The 17,894-nt window shown below is 43.4% G+C and overlaps 2 protein-coding genes across 2 annotated transcripts; one reads left to right on the forward strand and one right to left on the reverse strand.

Annotated features, from left to right (window-relative positions):
* Positions 1-9,903: 9,903 nt before the first annotated feature.
* LOC105044843 (serine/threonine-protein kinase AtPK2/AtPK19) lies at positions 9,904-15,669 on the forward strand. The gene is made up of 7 exons (XM_010922877.4): positions 9,904-10,174; positions 12,267-13,201; positions 14,103-14,185; positions 14,292-14,412; positions 14,511-14,684; positions 15,016-15,123; positions 15,217-15,669. Exons 2-7 carry the CDS (start codon positions 12,545-12,547, stop codon positions 15,514-15,516), a joined length of 1,443 nt encoding a protein of 480 aa, XP_010921179.1. The 5' UTR covers positions 9,904-10,174; positions 12,267-12,544; the 3' UTR covers positions 15,517-15,669.
* A 140-nt stretch (positions 15,670-15,809) lies between these two features.
* Positions 15,810-17,843, reverse strand: LOC105045093 (low affinity inorganic phosphate transporter 8). Its single transcript, XM_019850766.3, is given in 3 exon segments — positions 15,810-17,073; positions 17,076-17,417; positions 17,420-17,843. Coding segments are annotated over 3 exon segments (1,740 nt in total). The 3' UTR covers positions 15,810-16,099.
* Positions 17,844-17,894: the final 51 nt, after the last annotated feature.

The raw sequence follows: 17,894 nt of genomic DNA on the forward strand, positions 1-17,894 counted from the left end.
CACTAATATTTAGATATTTAAAATTTAAATAATATTTTATTATTTATGATGAAAAAAATCATCAAAAATAACTTTTATTTACGATGAAATTCTATTTTTTGTCGCTAATATTTTTTATTGACGATGAAATTATTAAAGCATCGTAAATATTTTTTTATCGATAAAAATTTTGATACACGCAAATAGGCTTATTGGCGATAGAAAAATTTTTGTTGCAAAAAAAAGATCGCAAAAAGACCATTTTCTTGTAGTGATGGTTGGCCCAGATGTCACCACGTGTTAACATTTGACAGATCTTAGTTTGAGTGCTTAGATCCTGGCCGTTGAGGGATCCTATATATATAGGATCGCTTTCAACCAATTTTTAACTTTTCATTTGTCCTTTTTATTGCAAAACTCTGTCGGAGGATCGTTCCAGCGTTTGAAGATTCTTTCTTCCTCGTCTTCCCTTTTAAGTTTCAGGTTAAATCCTCTATTTTTTTCGAGTCGTTCTTCATCTCCTTTAGCCTCTTTCTTTTCAATGGCTAGGGGTTCTTCTTCTTGGGACGGTCGGTCGGAGAATCTGACTGACGACTCTCCATCTGGCCGAAAGTGAGGTTTTTTACTTTCAAATCGAACGTCGAACGGCTCCAGGAGCAATATTGCATCCCGGAGCAATATCAATTTTTTGCCCTGGTGCCAATGGTCAGGTGAACACCCCTCCTTCGGGTCAGGTGGCCTTCTATGTCGAAAATCTTTGGATAGATCTTCGATTTTGATTTTGGAGTTCGTCCAAATATTTTGGACTACTACGGTCTCTGTCTTACTCAGCTGGCATCGAATTCACTCCGGCTAATAATCAATTTTGCTCTATTGTGTCGGTTACTGCCGACCATACCTTGTCCTTCACTTTTCTATACTTTTTTTGTCCTCTGACCTCACACAAAGGCCAGGGGTTGGTGGTTCTTCAACCCTCGAAAAGGCTTTTCTTTCATTATCGATCTTCCATCGTCCATCCATGAGTGGAAGAACCAATTTTTTTTGCTTCTTCCTCTCTTTCTTGGGGCTTTCTTTCTCGTTGGGGCGATCCAAGAACCGGTCCCAACGATAACAGTCGGTGGAGGTCGAGGATCAGGACTTCCATCGGCTAAGGATATTGCGGTCCCATCGTAGATGGAGCTTATGACCGAACAGGCTCTCTATGACGTCGGTCTTAGTTCGGTCGCCAACTTAGGTATAGTATAGTCGGTCATTTCCAACTTTATTCTTCCTTTATTTCTGGATTGTATTACCTTTTGCTCTGATTGCAGCCATGCAGCTGAAAGTGTGAGTGTCGCTCACCGATGATCGTCAGTACACTACCAGGAAGAGGGCAGCGTCTGAGGTTGGACCTTCCCGACCACCAAAGAAGAGTCGAGTTGCAGTTTGACATAGGCTCCAGTTGCTGCTTCAACGCAAGCTCCAGCTGCTGCTTCAACGTCGGGTCAAGCTGCTACTTCGACCAAGCTTGAGCTACTATTTCAATGCAAGCTCGAGCTGCTGCTTCAATGTCGACTGAGAACCTGAGGCACCGTCAGTTTCTGAGCCGGTCCTGATGCTGTCAGCTCCGACAGCACTTCCCACTATGCCATCTGTAGAAGGGGTGGTGAGAGAGGGAGCTACCGTAGCAACATCGATAGCTCCACCAACCAAGGAGGTTCGGACTGAAGCAAAGGTTGTGGTGAACCTAAGCAGTCGGCAGCTGCGCTAGTTGCTCCTTCAATAGGAGTTTCTTTGACACAATCCAGTTCAAATTTTTTCATGCTTTCAAATGTAGGGCTGCCGACAGGAGATCGGAGAAAAGCTTCGATGACTTTGACGAATGATGCAGCGTCGGAGGGCAACACAGTCCATTTCAATCTTGTAATGCTTGAAGGTGAGTTAGCCTTGGTCAACCCAACATTGGCCAAATGGCTTCTCCATGCCGCAATTCTCTTGACTGACCGAGAGAGTCGAAGAAAAAGGACAGTGGCCGAGATGTTCTCATCCTTCTACCCGATGATAGTCGGGGTAAGTCATTTTCTTTTGATCTGACTTATCTTCTGTCTGCAGTTGATCTATGACATATCTGCCTTAGAAGCCGCTATGATAAGTTTGGCAACTTCCATCATATATGGATGAATAAAATGACAATTGTCGATGCTGAAAAGATGGCTGTCCTTGAATAGCTTAAGTTGGCAGCTGAGCGGGAGGCCAAGCTTTAGCAGGAGATCTCTCAATTGACTGACGACTTGGAATCTTCTAGAGCCGAACTTGAGTCGACTCGTTAAAATATTTAGCTCTTGAGTCGAAGGTCAAGAGCAAGAAACACTCCATCCACCGATCTCGATGAGAATGAGATGGATGTATTGCTGAACTCAAAGTCGAATGTGGACGACATCGAACCAGCCTTGAAAGGTTGGCACTAGCCGAAGAAGAGTCATCTTCCGCACGAGCCGATGCTGAGTTGGCACAAGCCGATACTGAGTTGGCAAAGCAGAAGCAGAGTCGGTGAAGGAGGCGTTAAGTTGAGCGATCGAGGACTTCAAGTTTTCAAAAGAATTCAAGAAAGAGATCCCCGAAGGCGGATTCGTCTCTTACTATATCGGGTATGAAGACAGTCGAGATGCGGTCGAAAAATTATATCCGAATCTTGACTTGAGCAGCATTGTTCCTCCAAGATCGAAAGATGAAGCTGTGAAGAAGATTTAGTGTCGGTTGAAAGAAAAACACCGACACCACCACCACCAAAAGTCATCCAAATCCCCGAAGCTACTCCAGAGCAAAGAGATAAGGATGGCGACAAAGTTTGATCGGTGTAGTTTTTTTTTTTTTTTTTATAATCAGACACTTATAATCAGACTTCGGTCCAATTTTGTAACCTCTTTATAATGAATAAAAAAAATTTCTAAGTTAAGACTTCTATCTGATTGCGCTTGTCTGTAATGCAAATTATTTAATTATCGAACATTAATCGACGAATCGATCATTTGATAAAAACTTATAGAATCACCTGTTAGTCACGTAGTTTTTTTTGACGTACTTTAAGAATTAGGATAAACGATAATAAGTCGAATACCCTGAGTCTGATGATTAATCGGTTGGTACGTCGTATCATTTGATAATCGGTGGCAAGCTGAACATCCTTCGACTAGCCATAGCCAAGTTGGTATAATTCCAATCCAATCTTGATTGTATTGGCATAATGTTCTGCTTAGTTAAGACTAAGTCGGCATACTAGTCTTTCGATTATGTTTGGCTTTTACAGTGAAAACCGATATGTATTTAATACCAAGACATAGTCGATATTTGGCTTTTTCAGTGGAAAGCTGAAATATATTCAATACTGAGACATAGTCAGTACTCGATTTTTATAGTAGAAAGCCAAAATATATTCAATATGAGACATAGTCGATACGACGGTCTTTACAATGAAAATTAGTGTAATTAATGTCAATTCTTACCATGAAAAATCAAGGTAAATTTTGTGTTGAAGTATAGTCAATAGTTCGACTTTTACAGTAAAAGCTGACATATAGTCGATGATTGATGAAAGTCGATCGAGACTTATGATTTTGAAATTCTAAATTTCTGTATTTCATTACGAACAATATGTACATGGATGATTTTATTGATGATACATCTTTAAATTGTCGGCATTCCATGTTCGAGAAATAGTTGACCCTTCAAGTATTTTCAGTCGATATGCGCTCGATCTGAGTGTTTCAACTATTCTGTAAGGTCCTTTCTAATTTGGAGATAGCTTTCCTTGATCTAAAGGTTTCAAAACTTCTGCTTTCTTTAGAACCAAGTCTCCTGACTGAAAGATCTTCGATTTGACTCTTACATTATAGTACCGGACTACTCTTTATCGATATGCAGCCATCCGAACTTGAGCTTGCTGTCGAACTTTTGGGAGTAGATCTAAATCAGCTCTCTGACATTCAAAATTGTTCGGCTCACTGTATTGTTTGACCCTTGTTGATGGCAATTTGATCTCGAGCGGGATCATCGCTTATGTTCCGTAGGCCAAATTGAATGGTGACTCTCATGTCGGTATGTGAGGAATTATTCGGTACGTTCATAAGATTGGATATAGTTCTTCTATCCAAAGACCTTTAGCTTCATTCAGTCAGATCTTAAGTCTATGCAGAATTGCTCAGTTTGTTACCTTCACTTCTCCGTTTGATTGTGGATGACCGACTGAGGTGAGTTTGTGCGTAATATAAAATTTTGCACAGAACTCTTTAAGTTTTGATTGTCGAATTGCCGATCATTGTCAGTGATGATGGTGTGTGGCAAATCAAATCTGCATATTATTGATTTCTGAATAAAATCTTACATCTTACTTTCGATAATTTGTGTCAGAGGTTCAGCTTCTGCTCATTTGGTGAAGTAGTCCATAACAATCACAATAGATTTTCTCTGACCAGATGTCGGGGAAAAAAATCGAGTATGTCAATTTTTTTACTGTGCGAAGGGCCAAAGTGCAACAATCGGTATAAGCTGGCTGGCTGGTTGGTGCTGGATATTCACATATTTCTGGCATGGTTCACACCTTCAGACAAGCTCAGCTACATCTTTCTTCATGGTGGTCAATAATATCTTTGTTGTAAGATTTTGTAGGCTAATGATTTCCCCCCAAGTGATTTTTATAAATCTCTTCGTGAACTTCTCGAAGTGCATAGTCGGTATCTGTTGGTCCTAAACACTTTAACAAAGAAAGAGAGAAGATCTTTTGTAGAGATGACCATTCATCATAATATATTGAGAGGCCATCCATCGAAGTCGTTTGGCTTCTGAGGGATCCATAGGAAGAGTCTTACTTGTTAAGTACTGGACGATCAGATCCATCCAGCTTGGTTCAACAGTGAGCTGTAATACCTCCTCAACCTTGTTGATACTCGGCTGTTCAGACATTCAACGAATATCTGACCCAGTGAGTTGAAAAAAATAGTTGCAAGTCGAGAGTATGTCGGCTCAAGCATTTTCAGTTCTTGAAATGTGAAAGATCTCAAAATATTTCAAGATTGATATAAGATCCTTCACCTTCTGAAGATACTTCATCATGATTAGATCTCGAGCTTCAAATTCGTCCTTGATCTGTCCAGCAATTAATTACGAATCGGTGAAGACTTCAAACTGTCGATGTCAAGTTTCTTGGCGATCTTCAAGCCAGCTAAGAGTGCTTCATATTCGGCTTGATTATTCAATGCTTTAAAGTTGTATCAAAGGACATATTCAGTGACTATTCTTTCAAAATTTGTAAGAATGAGACCTGCTCCACTGCCCCATGCATTAGATGCTCCATCAATATGTAGCATCCAAGTCGACTTTAGGTCGGGTTCGGGAGTCACGGTCTACTTTATTGTATCATCAGTTTCATTCTCTGGTATATTGTCGGATATTGTATATTCGACGATTAGTCAGCTAGAACTTGCGTCTTCATTAACGGCATGGATGATGTTGTATGTCAAATTCATCAAGTTTTACTGCCCACTTTGCCATTCGACCCAAAGTATCAGATCGATGCAAGATTGCCTTCAACGATTGATCGATCAAGACCACAATCGGATGTGCTTGAAAGTATAGGCGAAGTCATTCGATGATATAATCAGAGCGTATATCATCTTCTCCACTCTTGAATACCTCATTTCAGCATTATGTAGCACCTTGCTGGTGTAGTTGATCGATCATTGGATTCGATTTTCATCCTCTTGGACGAGCACCAAACTGACCGCTTTAGTCGAAGTTGCCAAAGAGAGATACAATGTTTCTTTGACCTTTGGTTTTGTGAGTAGAGCAGAGAGGCCAAGTACTTTTTCAAGTCTTCGAAGGACTGTCGGCATTCATCCAACCATGAGAAGTCTTCGTTTGCCACAAAGTCTTGAAGAAAGGCAAACATCTTTCAGCCGACCTAAAAATGAATCGGCTGAGCGCGGCGACTCTTTCCTTAAGTTGCTGTATCTCCTTTTTGGAGCTCGGTGCTTCATATTAATGATAGCTTTTATCTTCTCGAGATTAGTATCTATTCCTCATTGTGACACAAGAAATTCAAAAAATTTATCAGAAGTCACCCCAAACACACACTTAGTTGGATTCAACTTCATCCGGTATCATCGAAGTGTGCTAAAGACTTCTTCTAGATCTCGAACATGCTCTGAAGCTTGGGGCTTTTCACCAGCATATCGTCCATATGTACCTCTATGTTTCACCTGATCTGTGCTTTGAAGATCTTATTGACAAGCCGTTGGTAGGTGGCTCCAGTATTTTTCAAACTGAAAGGTATCACTTTATAGCAGTATATGCCTTTATCGATTCGAAGGCTGTGTGCTTCTGTCTTTAGATGCCATTCGAATTTGATTATATCCGACGAAGGTATCCATGAAGCTTAAAAGTCGATGGTCTGAAGTTGCATCAACCAGATGATCAATCTTCGATAATGGAAAGCTGTCCTTTGAACAAGCTTTATTTAAATCTGTATAGTCGATGCAGATCCTTCATTTTTCATTGGCCTTCCTACTATTACCACATTGGCAAGCCAGTCGGGATAAGAAGTTTTTCTAATGAAGCATGCTGCGAGGAGCTTGTCGACCTCTTCGTCAATAATCTTCTATCTTTTGGGGGTAAAAGGTCATTTCTTCTATCTCACCGGCTTGACATTTAGATTGATGTTGAGTCAATGAGTTATTACATCCGGAGAGATACCTGGTATGTGGTGGCGACCAAACGAAGATGTCGGCAATTGCTCTTAGTAGATTTATTAATTGCTGTCGCTCCAAATCAGACAGCTGTGATCCAATTTGGACTGTCTTTTCTAGATTTTCTTCTTTTAGTGGGATAGAAACCAGTTGTTCAGCTAGTTCACCCATCTCCTGATTCTCTCTTTGGTCCAACTTGTCGACGGATAGAGAGTTCAAGTTTATTATTTTGAGTGGAGACTAAGAAGCAGCGTCGGGCTAACTGTTGGTCTCTACGTATTTCTTCGACTCCATTCTTTGTCAGGAATCGGATCAATAAATGGTATGTTGAGACCACCACTCTCAATGCATTAAGGCTAGATCGTCCGAGTATGCTGTTATAGGCTAGATCGTCCATTATCTACAAGGATTCTTTTTTCCATCATAATTTGCTATTATTGCTGAAACAACAACAGCATCATCATGGAGAGTTTGAATTTCCCGAACATCTTTTTTTGAAAAAGTTATTACATCATTGAGTCGTCACCTTTTCACTGACTTTTTTTCGGAAGTTACCTCTCAATTCAGTCACCCAGAGATCATGTTGATCACTCCTGCAGTCGGCTGATTATTGATAGCCTCCTCAGTTTGCGGCTGAGGTCGTCAGTCGACAGGAGGTTGATTCAATGATTTCTTCGATACTTTTTGAGATAGCCTCATCGGATCAGGGCCTCTATCTCATTTTTGAGCTGGATGCATTATTCAGTATCGTGACATGATCATGATGGAACTGACAGTACTTCCTTCGATCATGATTTCTCGAGGGCATTTTCATCGTGGGGGTATCGTAGGTATTCTGCTCCTTCAATCTCCATAAGAATCTGCGTATAAGGAGCAGAGAGAGGAGTATAGGAGTCATACCTGTCATAGTTTGATTTTAGGCCATAGTTCGACTTCGGACTTCGTCGTTGAGGTAAAGCTCGTTTATTGGAGGGTGGCTGACTTGATTCGGTCGGAGCTCCATTTTTTTTCTGTTTCTTCTTCTGACTTTTGCCTTCTGTCTGACGTCGGTCAGAAGCAGCCTCATCCACGTGGATATACTTATACACACGTTCGAGAAGTTTAGCATAGGTCCGGAGGAGAGTTTTGTCCAAAGAGTAGAAAAACCTAGATCCCTTCAGACCCCTCTTCATGGCCGATATGGCCATATCTTCGTTGAGATTCCTGACCTCAAGTGTGGCCGTATTGAAATGGGCCACAAAGTCTCTTAAAGTTTCAGTCTCTCTTTGTTTGATTGAGAAGAGACTGTTGGATGTTCGTGGCGGCCTTCGGCTAGTGCTGAAGTGAGCCATAAAAGAATGTTCAAGCTGTTCAAAGAATCGATGCTTCCCGATTGAAGCCCGAAATATCAGACCCGAGTAGTTTTTCGAAGAGTTGCCAGGAAGCTAATGCATAAGAGGACGTCAGTTGCCCCCTGGATCATCATGAGAGCTTTATAGCTCTCCAAGTGGTCGATTAGATCGGTGGAGCCATTGTATGCTTCCACCTGTGGTATCTTGAACCGAGACGGGATCGGCTCATCCAAGATGTGCTGAGAGAGAGGCTGAGCGGTGTGGAAGTCGTAGTCATTAGAAGATTTTGACCTTCTATCTGAAGTCGGGCAAGTCGGTGTTCGATTTTTCAGAACTTGCGTTCATAGTCGTCTATTCGCCGTTGTCGGGAGACTCCAGAGGTGAAACCTCTCGATGAATTTGAGGGAGAAGCAGAAGGTGTCCACGGCTATTTTTCCTTCCTAACACTGTGGAGATGGGAAGGAGAGGGGAAACGCCGTGAGTGGTGGGTGGCACGGTGAAAGTGCCAAGAATGTGGTCGTCCGTCCTGATGGGAGTGTTGAGACGGTCGCTCTGGGGAAAAAGAAGGTAACCGCTGCAGAGGGCGATGGCTATGCCTAGATGGCACTGACTGTGCCACCGACTGCTTCGTCGGTGGCTGCTGCTGGGTTTGCTGTTGTTGGAGGCTTTTGACAGCCTTCGTCAGCATATTCATTTGCTGTACAAGTACAGTGATCTGAGCGTCCATGATGACCACGGGATGTGAAGAACTAGGCTCTGCTATTGGATATGGGAGAGGAGGATCTTTCCGACAAAAAAAGTGCCTCATCGAATCGATTGAAAGTTGGGCTCTGATTTTCGGCATGATTGATTGCAGATTTTTTTTCCTACCTGACGCGCCAATCTGTTGCGGCCAACTCCCTATCATTTGTCGCCAGTGGTGAGCATCTACAAAACAGTATCATCGCAAATCAGAGTTGTATCCGATGGAGACCCTCCGATGCTTAAGTCAGAGCGAAAATTGGTGAACAGTAGTAGATTTGAGTATCGAGAGTAGCAGAGCTCTGGTCCAAAGTGTCTTATCAGTACTGTTTCTTTATCCTTCTTTTATAGATGAATCTGATGTAACCGTTGAGCAAATGGTCACGTTTTTTATGGCGCTAAATTATTGGACCATAATTGTGGAGTTTTAGTGGGTTGTTAATTCTCAGTAATTGTCGTGATACGTAGTTGATAACTATTCATAACGGTTACAGCATGTTGAGCAGATTGGCCGACTATATGTCAGTTATCTTAGCATGTCAATAGTACGTTCGAGTGACTATCGGTTAGTAGTTCTGATATATCGACGGTCTCAAATCAGAGATTGTTTTGCTATTAGTTGGTAGTAGTCAAGTATCAATCAGTTCACCGATCATGAGTCGGTGTCAGTCGATGCATAGTCGGAGTTGTATGTTCGATCGGTTGATCTTTGTTGAGTCAGATGTCGGAGGTTGATTGATTTGAATCGAAGATCGATTGACTTACCCAACATAATCAATGTCTTGGGTACATCCAACCCAATTATATAAACTATCCTGTCTATGGCAAAAATATCATGCAGTAAAATACTTAAAAAGAAAAAAAAAAGACATGCTCTTAATGAGACTTAATACCATACCTATTCAGTAGCACGCAGGCCCAACCCGATATGGTCCCCACAAGTTCCATCAGGGACGCAGGCTGTCAAATTTGGGTTACCCATGTGTCTCAGCGTTATCTAGTTTAGCATTCGAGGGTGACATGGGAGCGTGATAGGTCCGCGTCTCATCACTATAAACAAAGAATTTTTTGGCCCTCCGACCCCTCTCGTCCCACGCGACTTCTTTGCTTGGACGCCCAAACGACGTCACGTTGATGGCAGCACGATTGACACGGAAAGGAAGCCGCCCCATCCCCATCGGACGGCTCACGATGTTCGCGTAATCGCGTTGCGTTCCGCGAGCCGATTTTGAACGCATTTGGGGGTACGGATTCTCCAGTAACATAGTGCCACGTGTCCTACATCGTCTCGCCCACCGGTCTGCTGAAGGCCGCCCCCGCGAATAAGAGTGCCGGAGTGGATCGGGGAGGAGGCCGTCGAGCAATCGCCCGGTTCCTCGATCCGATTGTCGCTCCCTTCCAAAGGTTAGAAATTTTGCCCTTTTTTCCATTCTTCGTTTCGTCGATATTTATTGTGGGTTTTTAGGGCATCGGATCGGGATCTTTAGCTTTTAAACGGGCTTCAGTTCGATTACATATGTGAAGTTTATATTCTGATCGATCTAAAAGTTATTGTTTCTCTTTCGTATATGTAAGTTTTTAATCTTTCATCCTTTTAGTTCCCCAATTTTTGGTGATCTGATCTATTTGGTTAATAGCATCGTTTCTTGAGGGTTTGTTTCTTTGTTCCCTGATTATGCAGTTGGAACATAGATTCTGGTTCATGATGGTGCTTTCTTTTTAATTATTTGCTTGTGTAACCTCTTTCTCTTGAAAAATTTGTGTGTGTTTATATATTGATGAAGAATGGAGGAAGTAAGGTGTTTCCTGTTTTGTTTAATAAAATATCTTCTTTTCAGTTTCCTCAAAAATTATTCTTTGGAAATCCCTTGCGATTCGGTTAGTTCTTTTGGTAGATCTTTTTGGGGGTGATCAGGATAGAAGGGAAGATTTTGAATCAGTGTGATTGGATTTATCGCACTTCGGGTTGAATTTTGGAGAAGGGGGTGGATGTGTAGAGGGTTGGCATGCCTCTTTTGCTCAACAGTTGGGCGGAATGTTCATGGCTTTGGTTATTTGGAAAGAGCAGAGAAGACAACTCTGGATGAAGGCTTGGCGTTAGTGCGAGAGATCATGAGTTAGCCATTAATAGAGGCGTGGTCATTTGGATCTTGCAATTGGAAAGAAAGCTTTGTTAAATGTGAATCTTGCGCATCCGTTCTTGTTCTTGTTACTCCTTCGCTCTGGAGCTGGTGAGGTGCGTGCGGAGAAAATTCTAAGGGTAGGGGCAGGGCATGACTTTTGTGCAAGGGAACAATGGAAGTTCAAACTTTGTCCCATTTACTTTGGTTTTTAGCATGGGGTTGGGGGAAATTAAGGTTTAGAAGCAAATATTAGATCTTGAGTTGCATATTAGATGATTTGAAATCCGACTCCCATCTATTTGGTGCAGGTTTCCCTAGACATCCTCCGACCAAATTCCTGCCCACTTCATCTAACTTTTGTTTTCTGTTCATTAAATGCTTTGGGAATAAAAAATATAGATGGGCTTTGAGCAAACTCTTCTAGATTGCTATTTCGGCAAGGCATCAGTGAACGTGCCTTTGCAGATAAACAAATATGAAATTTTTTATTAGGTTTGAACAACTTCTCAGATCTGATCACCCTCATGCTGAATTGTTGTTTATTCATGCAGTCATTTGTTTCTCTAGGATGTCATATTTAACTACTCAGAAATTCTTTTATATGTAAAATTTATTGCCAGCTGCTGGCTTTGTTGGTATGTTCAAGGAGACTGTTATTGCCTTAGTTGTATGGTTTTCCATCCTAACCCATGATGTAATATTTTATCTGAACATCATTTTGCTGCACTGTGCCTTCTTGTCATTGTCATTCCATTTCATTTTGATGGAGCAAGAGTTGAATACCTCTAGCATAGCATGTGGTAGATATTTTTGAATTTTATTGTGATTTTTTTAGGTTTTTGTTTCTTCGTTCTTCTGTTGCTGCCGGCTTTTTGTTCTCCTCTAACTCACATTTATCTGTGTGCACACTCTTGCATGCTTTATAAGCTCACCTTGTTCGTTTCAGCCATAGGCATATATTCCTTTAAAGTACCAAAACAGAATGTGTACCAAGACAAACTTGATGTGCTCACAATGCATCTCCTACTTCTGATTGTTAAAGGACTATGGCCATCAATAATGACTCACATAAAACATCTGATTCTTAGAGGACTGGCCATGAACATGGTTCGCATACACGTGGAAGCAGAAAAGGAATCATGCTATGCATTCATGTAGTTGTATAATCACAAGATTATCAGAAGAAATACCTGTGATTATTGTAGCTTCATCATGTACCCTTGTCAGACTTGATATTGGTTTCTGATAGGGTATCATTAGCATGCTGCATTTCTGTTTTGTCCTTCTGGTACATGCATGGCATTGGAGTGCTTCTGGTAGTTGTTGATGTTGTTGTGACCTATAACTTATAATCTTCTTGCTTTGCTCAACAGCTCCAAACAACTTGTTCTCGATGAATTCACGAAGCACAGTGGCAGCTACTGTTTCCTGTACATCGGGAAACAAGGGCAGCTTCCGGATTTTGGTTTGCTTACTCCCAGGATTTCTGGGAGCTCCTGTTGTTGACGTGAACTTCCGGTTGTTCAAGGCCATTGTCAGGATTCCTTCTTCATCAGTTGTTGTCTCGGAGATTTGTGGAGGGAGCCAGCCTTAGCTGGAATCATCTGCAACTATTCATATTACATCTGCCATTTTCTTAACATTCTTAGAGATGGTTTCTTCCCAGATATCTGGTCTTACCAGGACACATGTTGACAAGTCCTTCAAGAGACAAATACTTCTTCCTATGGGTCCCCCTGATGTTGTGCTCTCTGAGAACATGGAGTTTGATTTTTCTGATGTATTTGGTCCTGCCCCAGTTCAAGCCTCGATTCGAGTAAATAATGTGACCTCTGAGAATTCTCTTCCTGCATCAGATTCAAATGAGGAAGTTTATGATGACCCAATGGTCATTTGCAAGAGATCACATTCTCTGGTGGGGCCGATGGCTCGTGTTAATCAGTCCTTGCAGCTCAGCAAGCTCACATTGCATGAGACTGAGAACTCATTGGAACTCATAGAGAGTGCTTCTGCAGAGACAGGAGATCGAGAGCCATCCATCTGCAGTACTGAAAAGCATGATACCATATCTGAGAAGAGTGAGGGTGTAGGGCTGGATGATTTTGAAGTTATGAAGGTTGTCGGGCAAGGGGCATTTGGAAAGGTGTTTCAGGTGAAGAAGAAGGGCACCTCAGAAATATATGCAATGAAGGTCATGAGAAAGGATAAGATTATGGAAAAGAATCATGCGGAGTACATGAAAGGTGAGAGAGATATACTGACAAAAATTGATCATCCTTTCATTGTTCAGCTCAGATACTCTTTCCAGGTAATATGTTTTTCCAATCATTCCTTTCCACATTTATATCTTTAAATAGGTTGCATATGGAGATATTATCAAATATTTTATGCTTACGAGGTGATGATCACATATGTTCGTTCATGTGCATTTGAAACCAAAAGTGTCATCTTGCTGATTTTCATTCCATAACCAGATGTAGTCTGTTGTCTTTTGTGTTGAAAAGAATCAGCCATGTCACAGAATTCCTGACCTGATTCCTCACTTTTGCCTCGGAGAGCCATCATTAGAAGTTTATATCTAGGGTCAAAGCATATGTTGCTTGCTTGATTCTACTGAGTTATCCCAAAGAATAGAAAATGTGTTAACACTGCCAAAGTTAGGTGCAGAATGAAAACTCTTGTGGTACCTGCTGATGTTAGGGCAGACTGAAACCTCTGAACGTATCATGCAAACAGTCTCTAGACATGTGCTGGCTGAGTCATTTAGGCATGGATCTTCGAGAGTAGGCATGCACCTTTTCTTGTTGCCAGCCCGGACCCTAACCTTTGCTGGACCTTTTAACCACTAAAGCTATTCTTATAACACCCAAGGACTTACATTCTTATACGATCTGGTGAAGTACATTAAGAAGTGCATTCTTGTTACCTTGTTTTAGTGAGAAGTCCACTTGAAAAGGCCAACTCTGTTGAACATACCTTTCCTATAACATGCTATGTGGAGCACCTGGCCCTGGTGATGTCTTTATCGAATTGTGACATGGAAGACCTTATGGCTCTGATCTTTGCTCTTTATTCCACTGATTTCCCATATAGCTGCAGCAGCTCACATCTATCTGTGGAAGTCCTTGTTTCTTTATTTGGATTGTAAAGGTTGAGGCTTCACTTTGATGAGAGGTACTGACTGATAGTTATTGTATGATGTGATGCAGACAAAATACCGATTATACCTAGTGCTGGACTTCATAAACGGGGGCCACTTATTTTTTCAGCTGTATCATCACGGTCTATTCAGGTGAATGTTATTTTCTTTTTTTTTTTTTTTTTCGGGGTATTTCAAGAATGGTAGAATATATGAAACTCATTTATGATTTTGCTCCCTTTTCTTTTTTTCTCATCAGAGAAGATCTGGCACGCATATACACAGCCGAAATAGTGTCTGCTGTTTCCCACCTTCATGCAAATGGTATAATGCACCGGGACCTCAAACCTGAGAACATACTGCTGGATGCTGATGGTCATGTGAGCATCAACATTTTGTGTTCTTTCATTCTTTCTCCATCTCTCTTGTAACTGTTCTTTAGCATCACCTTGATGAAATCTTCTAATGTTTCGGTTAGGCCATGTTGACTGACTTTGGCCTGGCGAAGCAGTTTGATGAGAGCACTAGATCAAATTCCATGTGTGGCACAGTAGAGTATATGGCACCAGAAATTGTCCTTGGAAAAGGCCATGATAAGGTTGCTGACTGGTGGAGTGTTGGTATCCTGTTGTTTGAAATGCTTACTGGAAAGGTCAGTTTTATTCTGTTTCTACGTCACCAGCTAAATTCTATGTCTACCAGATCTTTATTGATGCCATGTATTTTGAGCCACCACAAGGGATAGTTTCAGGAAATAGGATGATGATAACATTGTCTGCCAGGTCCTATGTTTGCATCTATACACGCATGAGCAATTGCGAGTGGTCATGTTCGATGTTAGTAATATTTCGGATCCTTCACTTTCATATTACTGGCGTCCAACCCTGCAAGCTGATCGGCAGTTTTAAAATTGTGCTTCATTTCTAGTGCATATGTGAAACTGTTCGCTCGTTTACTTATGTTTTTCTTTAATATTTGTGCAGCCACCTTTTGTCAGCGGCAACCGGGAGAAGGTTCAGCAGAAAATAGTGAAGGACAAGATAAAACTGCCAGCATACCTGTCCAGTGAAGCTCATTCCCTGTTGAAAGGCGTAAGTCTACGTCATATGTTTCTTCCCTTGAGATTTTTAATGGTCACAAACTGTGTTCCATCGATGATAGCCTATTTTCCTTTTTTTCCTCAGTTGTTGCAGAAAGAGGCAAGCAAACGCCTTGGTGGTGGACCTCGTGGTAGCAGTGAGATAAAGAGCCACAAGTGGTTCAAAACAATCAATTGGAGGAAACTGGAGGCTCGGGAAGTCCAACCAAGCTTCCGGCCCAATGTTGCTGGCAAGAACTGTGTTGCCAACTTTGAGGAGTGCTGGACCAGCATGCCATTGTTGGATTCTCCGGTTGCCAGTCCAGTTGCTGGGGACAGCAATTTCGCAGGATTCACTTATGTGAGGCCTGCTCCTTTTCTTCAGAAGCCGAGTCCCCTAGGCTGAAAGAAACTGGATCCTACGTCTATATATGGATAGAGCACCCAAAATTGTTTGCAATTAGAAGATGGCAGCTACAGTCTAGTCTTACGGACACTTTCGCTCCAGTTATTCCTACTCTAATTCAGTCAATAAACATGCATGATAATCTTCCACTTCTGTTGTGTGCGTGTTTTTTGTTCTCCACTTGACCCAGCGAGCGTAATTGTGTTTAGCTTAAATTAAGTCTACCTAAGCATATTGTTTTAAATCCAAGACAGCAAATGGTTTCCATTCTCATGCTCCCTTGATGGCAATTTTTTTTTTTTAAAAAAAAAGAGGAAATGAAAAAGAATGTATAAATTTGTGTGCACGTGCTGGGCAGTGGCATTTTTGGAGAGTGGTTTATTCTTTAAAGAAAACGCCAATTCACAAGAAATAGATTACTTGACAACGCGACACCACCATATTTGACCGACATAGGATGAAAGTGGAAACACTCCGCCAGTAAACCCCACGTAGTATCTGGCACACTAATTATTCGTTATCCATGCACGTCTTATATATTCTTTAATTGGAGCAATGACGGGATAAAGGAACCAACCCAATCTCAAACCATTTCGTCACTGCGAAGCCCATTCGCTCCATCGCCGCCCCTCTCAAAGTCCTTGTCCTCCCCGGAGATCTCCTCCAGCGACTTACCGTTGGTCTCCGGCACCAGGAACGTACACAAGAACCCCAGAAAATTCACCACCGCCAATCCGACAATCGCCTGCCTGATCTTTTTGAGGTCCCCGTCCAACGTGTAGGTCTGCACCCCGAAGGCCCCCAGGATCGCCCCCGCCTTCCCCGCCGCCGCCGAGATCCCGTGGCACGTGGACCTGAACCTCGCCGGGAACAACTCGGCCGGCACGATAAACGTGGTGCTATTAGGCCCGAAGTTAGCAAAGAAGAAGGTCAGCCCATAGAGTACCAGGAACTCCGTGGGGTGCCCATGGCAGAATCCGGTTTTGGAGGAATCACATTTGTCTCCCCGCAGTATGGCATAACGGAACCCGAGGATCGCCATGAACACCGACATCAGAAGGAACCCACCGAGCTGGATCAGGAAGCGGCCCATCTTGTCGATGAAGAACACCGTGAACCAGTAACCAGGCACGGTCCCGATCAAGGCCACCAGGGACATGGCCTTGGCTATATTGTACACCTCCTCGATCGCGTTCATTGCCGTCACCTTGGGCACTAGCCCAGCCGCGGGGAAGATATCCTTCTGTGCGAGGTTGCCGGTGTAGAAGGCGATGTCCAGCAAGAACCAAGTGGTCGAAGTCCCGATGAGGTGTATCCCATGTCTCTGCACGAACTCCATGGAGAACAATCCGTAGGAGTTCTGGGGGTTCCTTTGGGTCTCCTCCACGGCTATGTCGGTTTCGAGGACCTTCATCATGTCGGCGGCCGCCTTCTTGTGGTCGCCTTCCACGAGCGCGGTGAACCTCGCCGTCTCCGGCATCTTCATTCGCCAGTAGTAGGTGAGGGCCGCCGGGACCGCCCCCAGCATGAGCACGATCCGCCACACGAAGTCCGCCTCGGCGGGGTCGACAACACATGGTTCTCCGAGAAGGAAGGCGCAGGGTAGGCGACGAGGAAGATTTTCGACACCGTCATCGATACCGCCCCTGCGACGAGGATCCCGATGCCCTGCATCGCGAACACGGCCGCAATGAAGCCGCCGCGCGTCCGCTGGTTTGCGTACTCCGACATGATGACGGCCGACAGTGGGTAGTCGCCGCCGATGCCGAAGCCGAGCCAGAAGCGGAAGAAGCAGAGGCAGCCGATGACGGAGTGGGCGGTGGAGCCAAAGGAGAGGCCCGAGGCGATGGCGCACCCGACCATGGTGACGAGGGTGATGCCGTAGACCTTTTTGCGGCCAGGCGGTCGCCGAGCCAGCCAAAGAAGAGCTGGCCCACAAAGGTGCCGCAGAGGGCGACCCCCTGGATGGCGTTGCTGACGGCGTCCGGGAGCTTGCCGGGCTTGCCGGATTGGGGGTCGTAGTAGTAGAGGCGGCCGAGGAGCTTTACGAGGGCGCTGATGCAGAAGAGGTCATAGGCATCTGTGAAGAAGCCCATGCCGGCGATCACGATCGCCTTGAAGTGGTAAAGCTGGGTCTTGGCATTGTCGAGGGCCGAGAAGACGGCCGGCGTCCCCTGAGCCATCTTTAGAGAGGCCTGTGGGAATGGTTGTTTGGAGGGTGGCAGAGTTGCTCCATGCGAGTTTATATGCTGCTGTCGGTCGGAGTCCACAAAGGGGACTGGCTTAGAGGCTAACGAATGTTTCTCTCGGAGATCGTTACAAACCATGGATGATTGGCTTGGGCTGTGGCTTCTAAGCGTGCTTTGTTATACCCTTTT

Source organism: Elaeis guineensis, chromosome 5, assembly GCF_000442705.2.
Source record: "Elaeis guineensis isolate ETL-2024a chromosome 5, EG11, whole genome shotgun sequence".
NCBI classification, from domain to species: Eukaryota; Viridiplantae; Streptophyta; class Magnoliopsida; order Arecales; family Arecaceae; genus Elaeis; species Elaeis guineensis.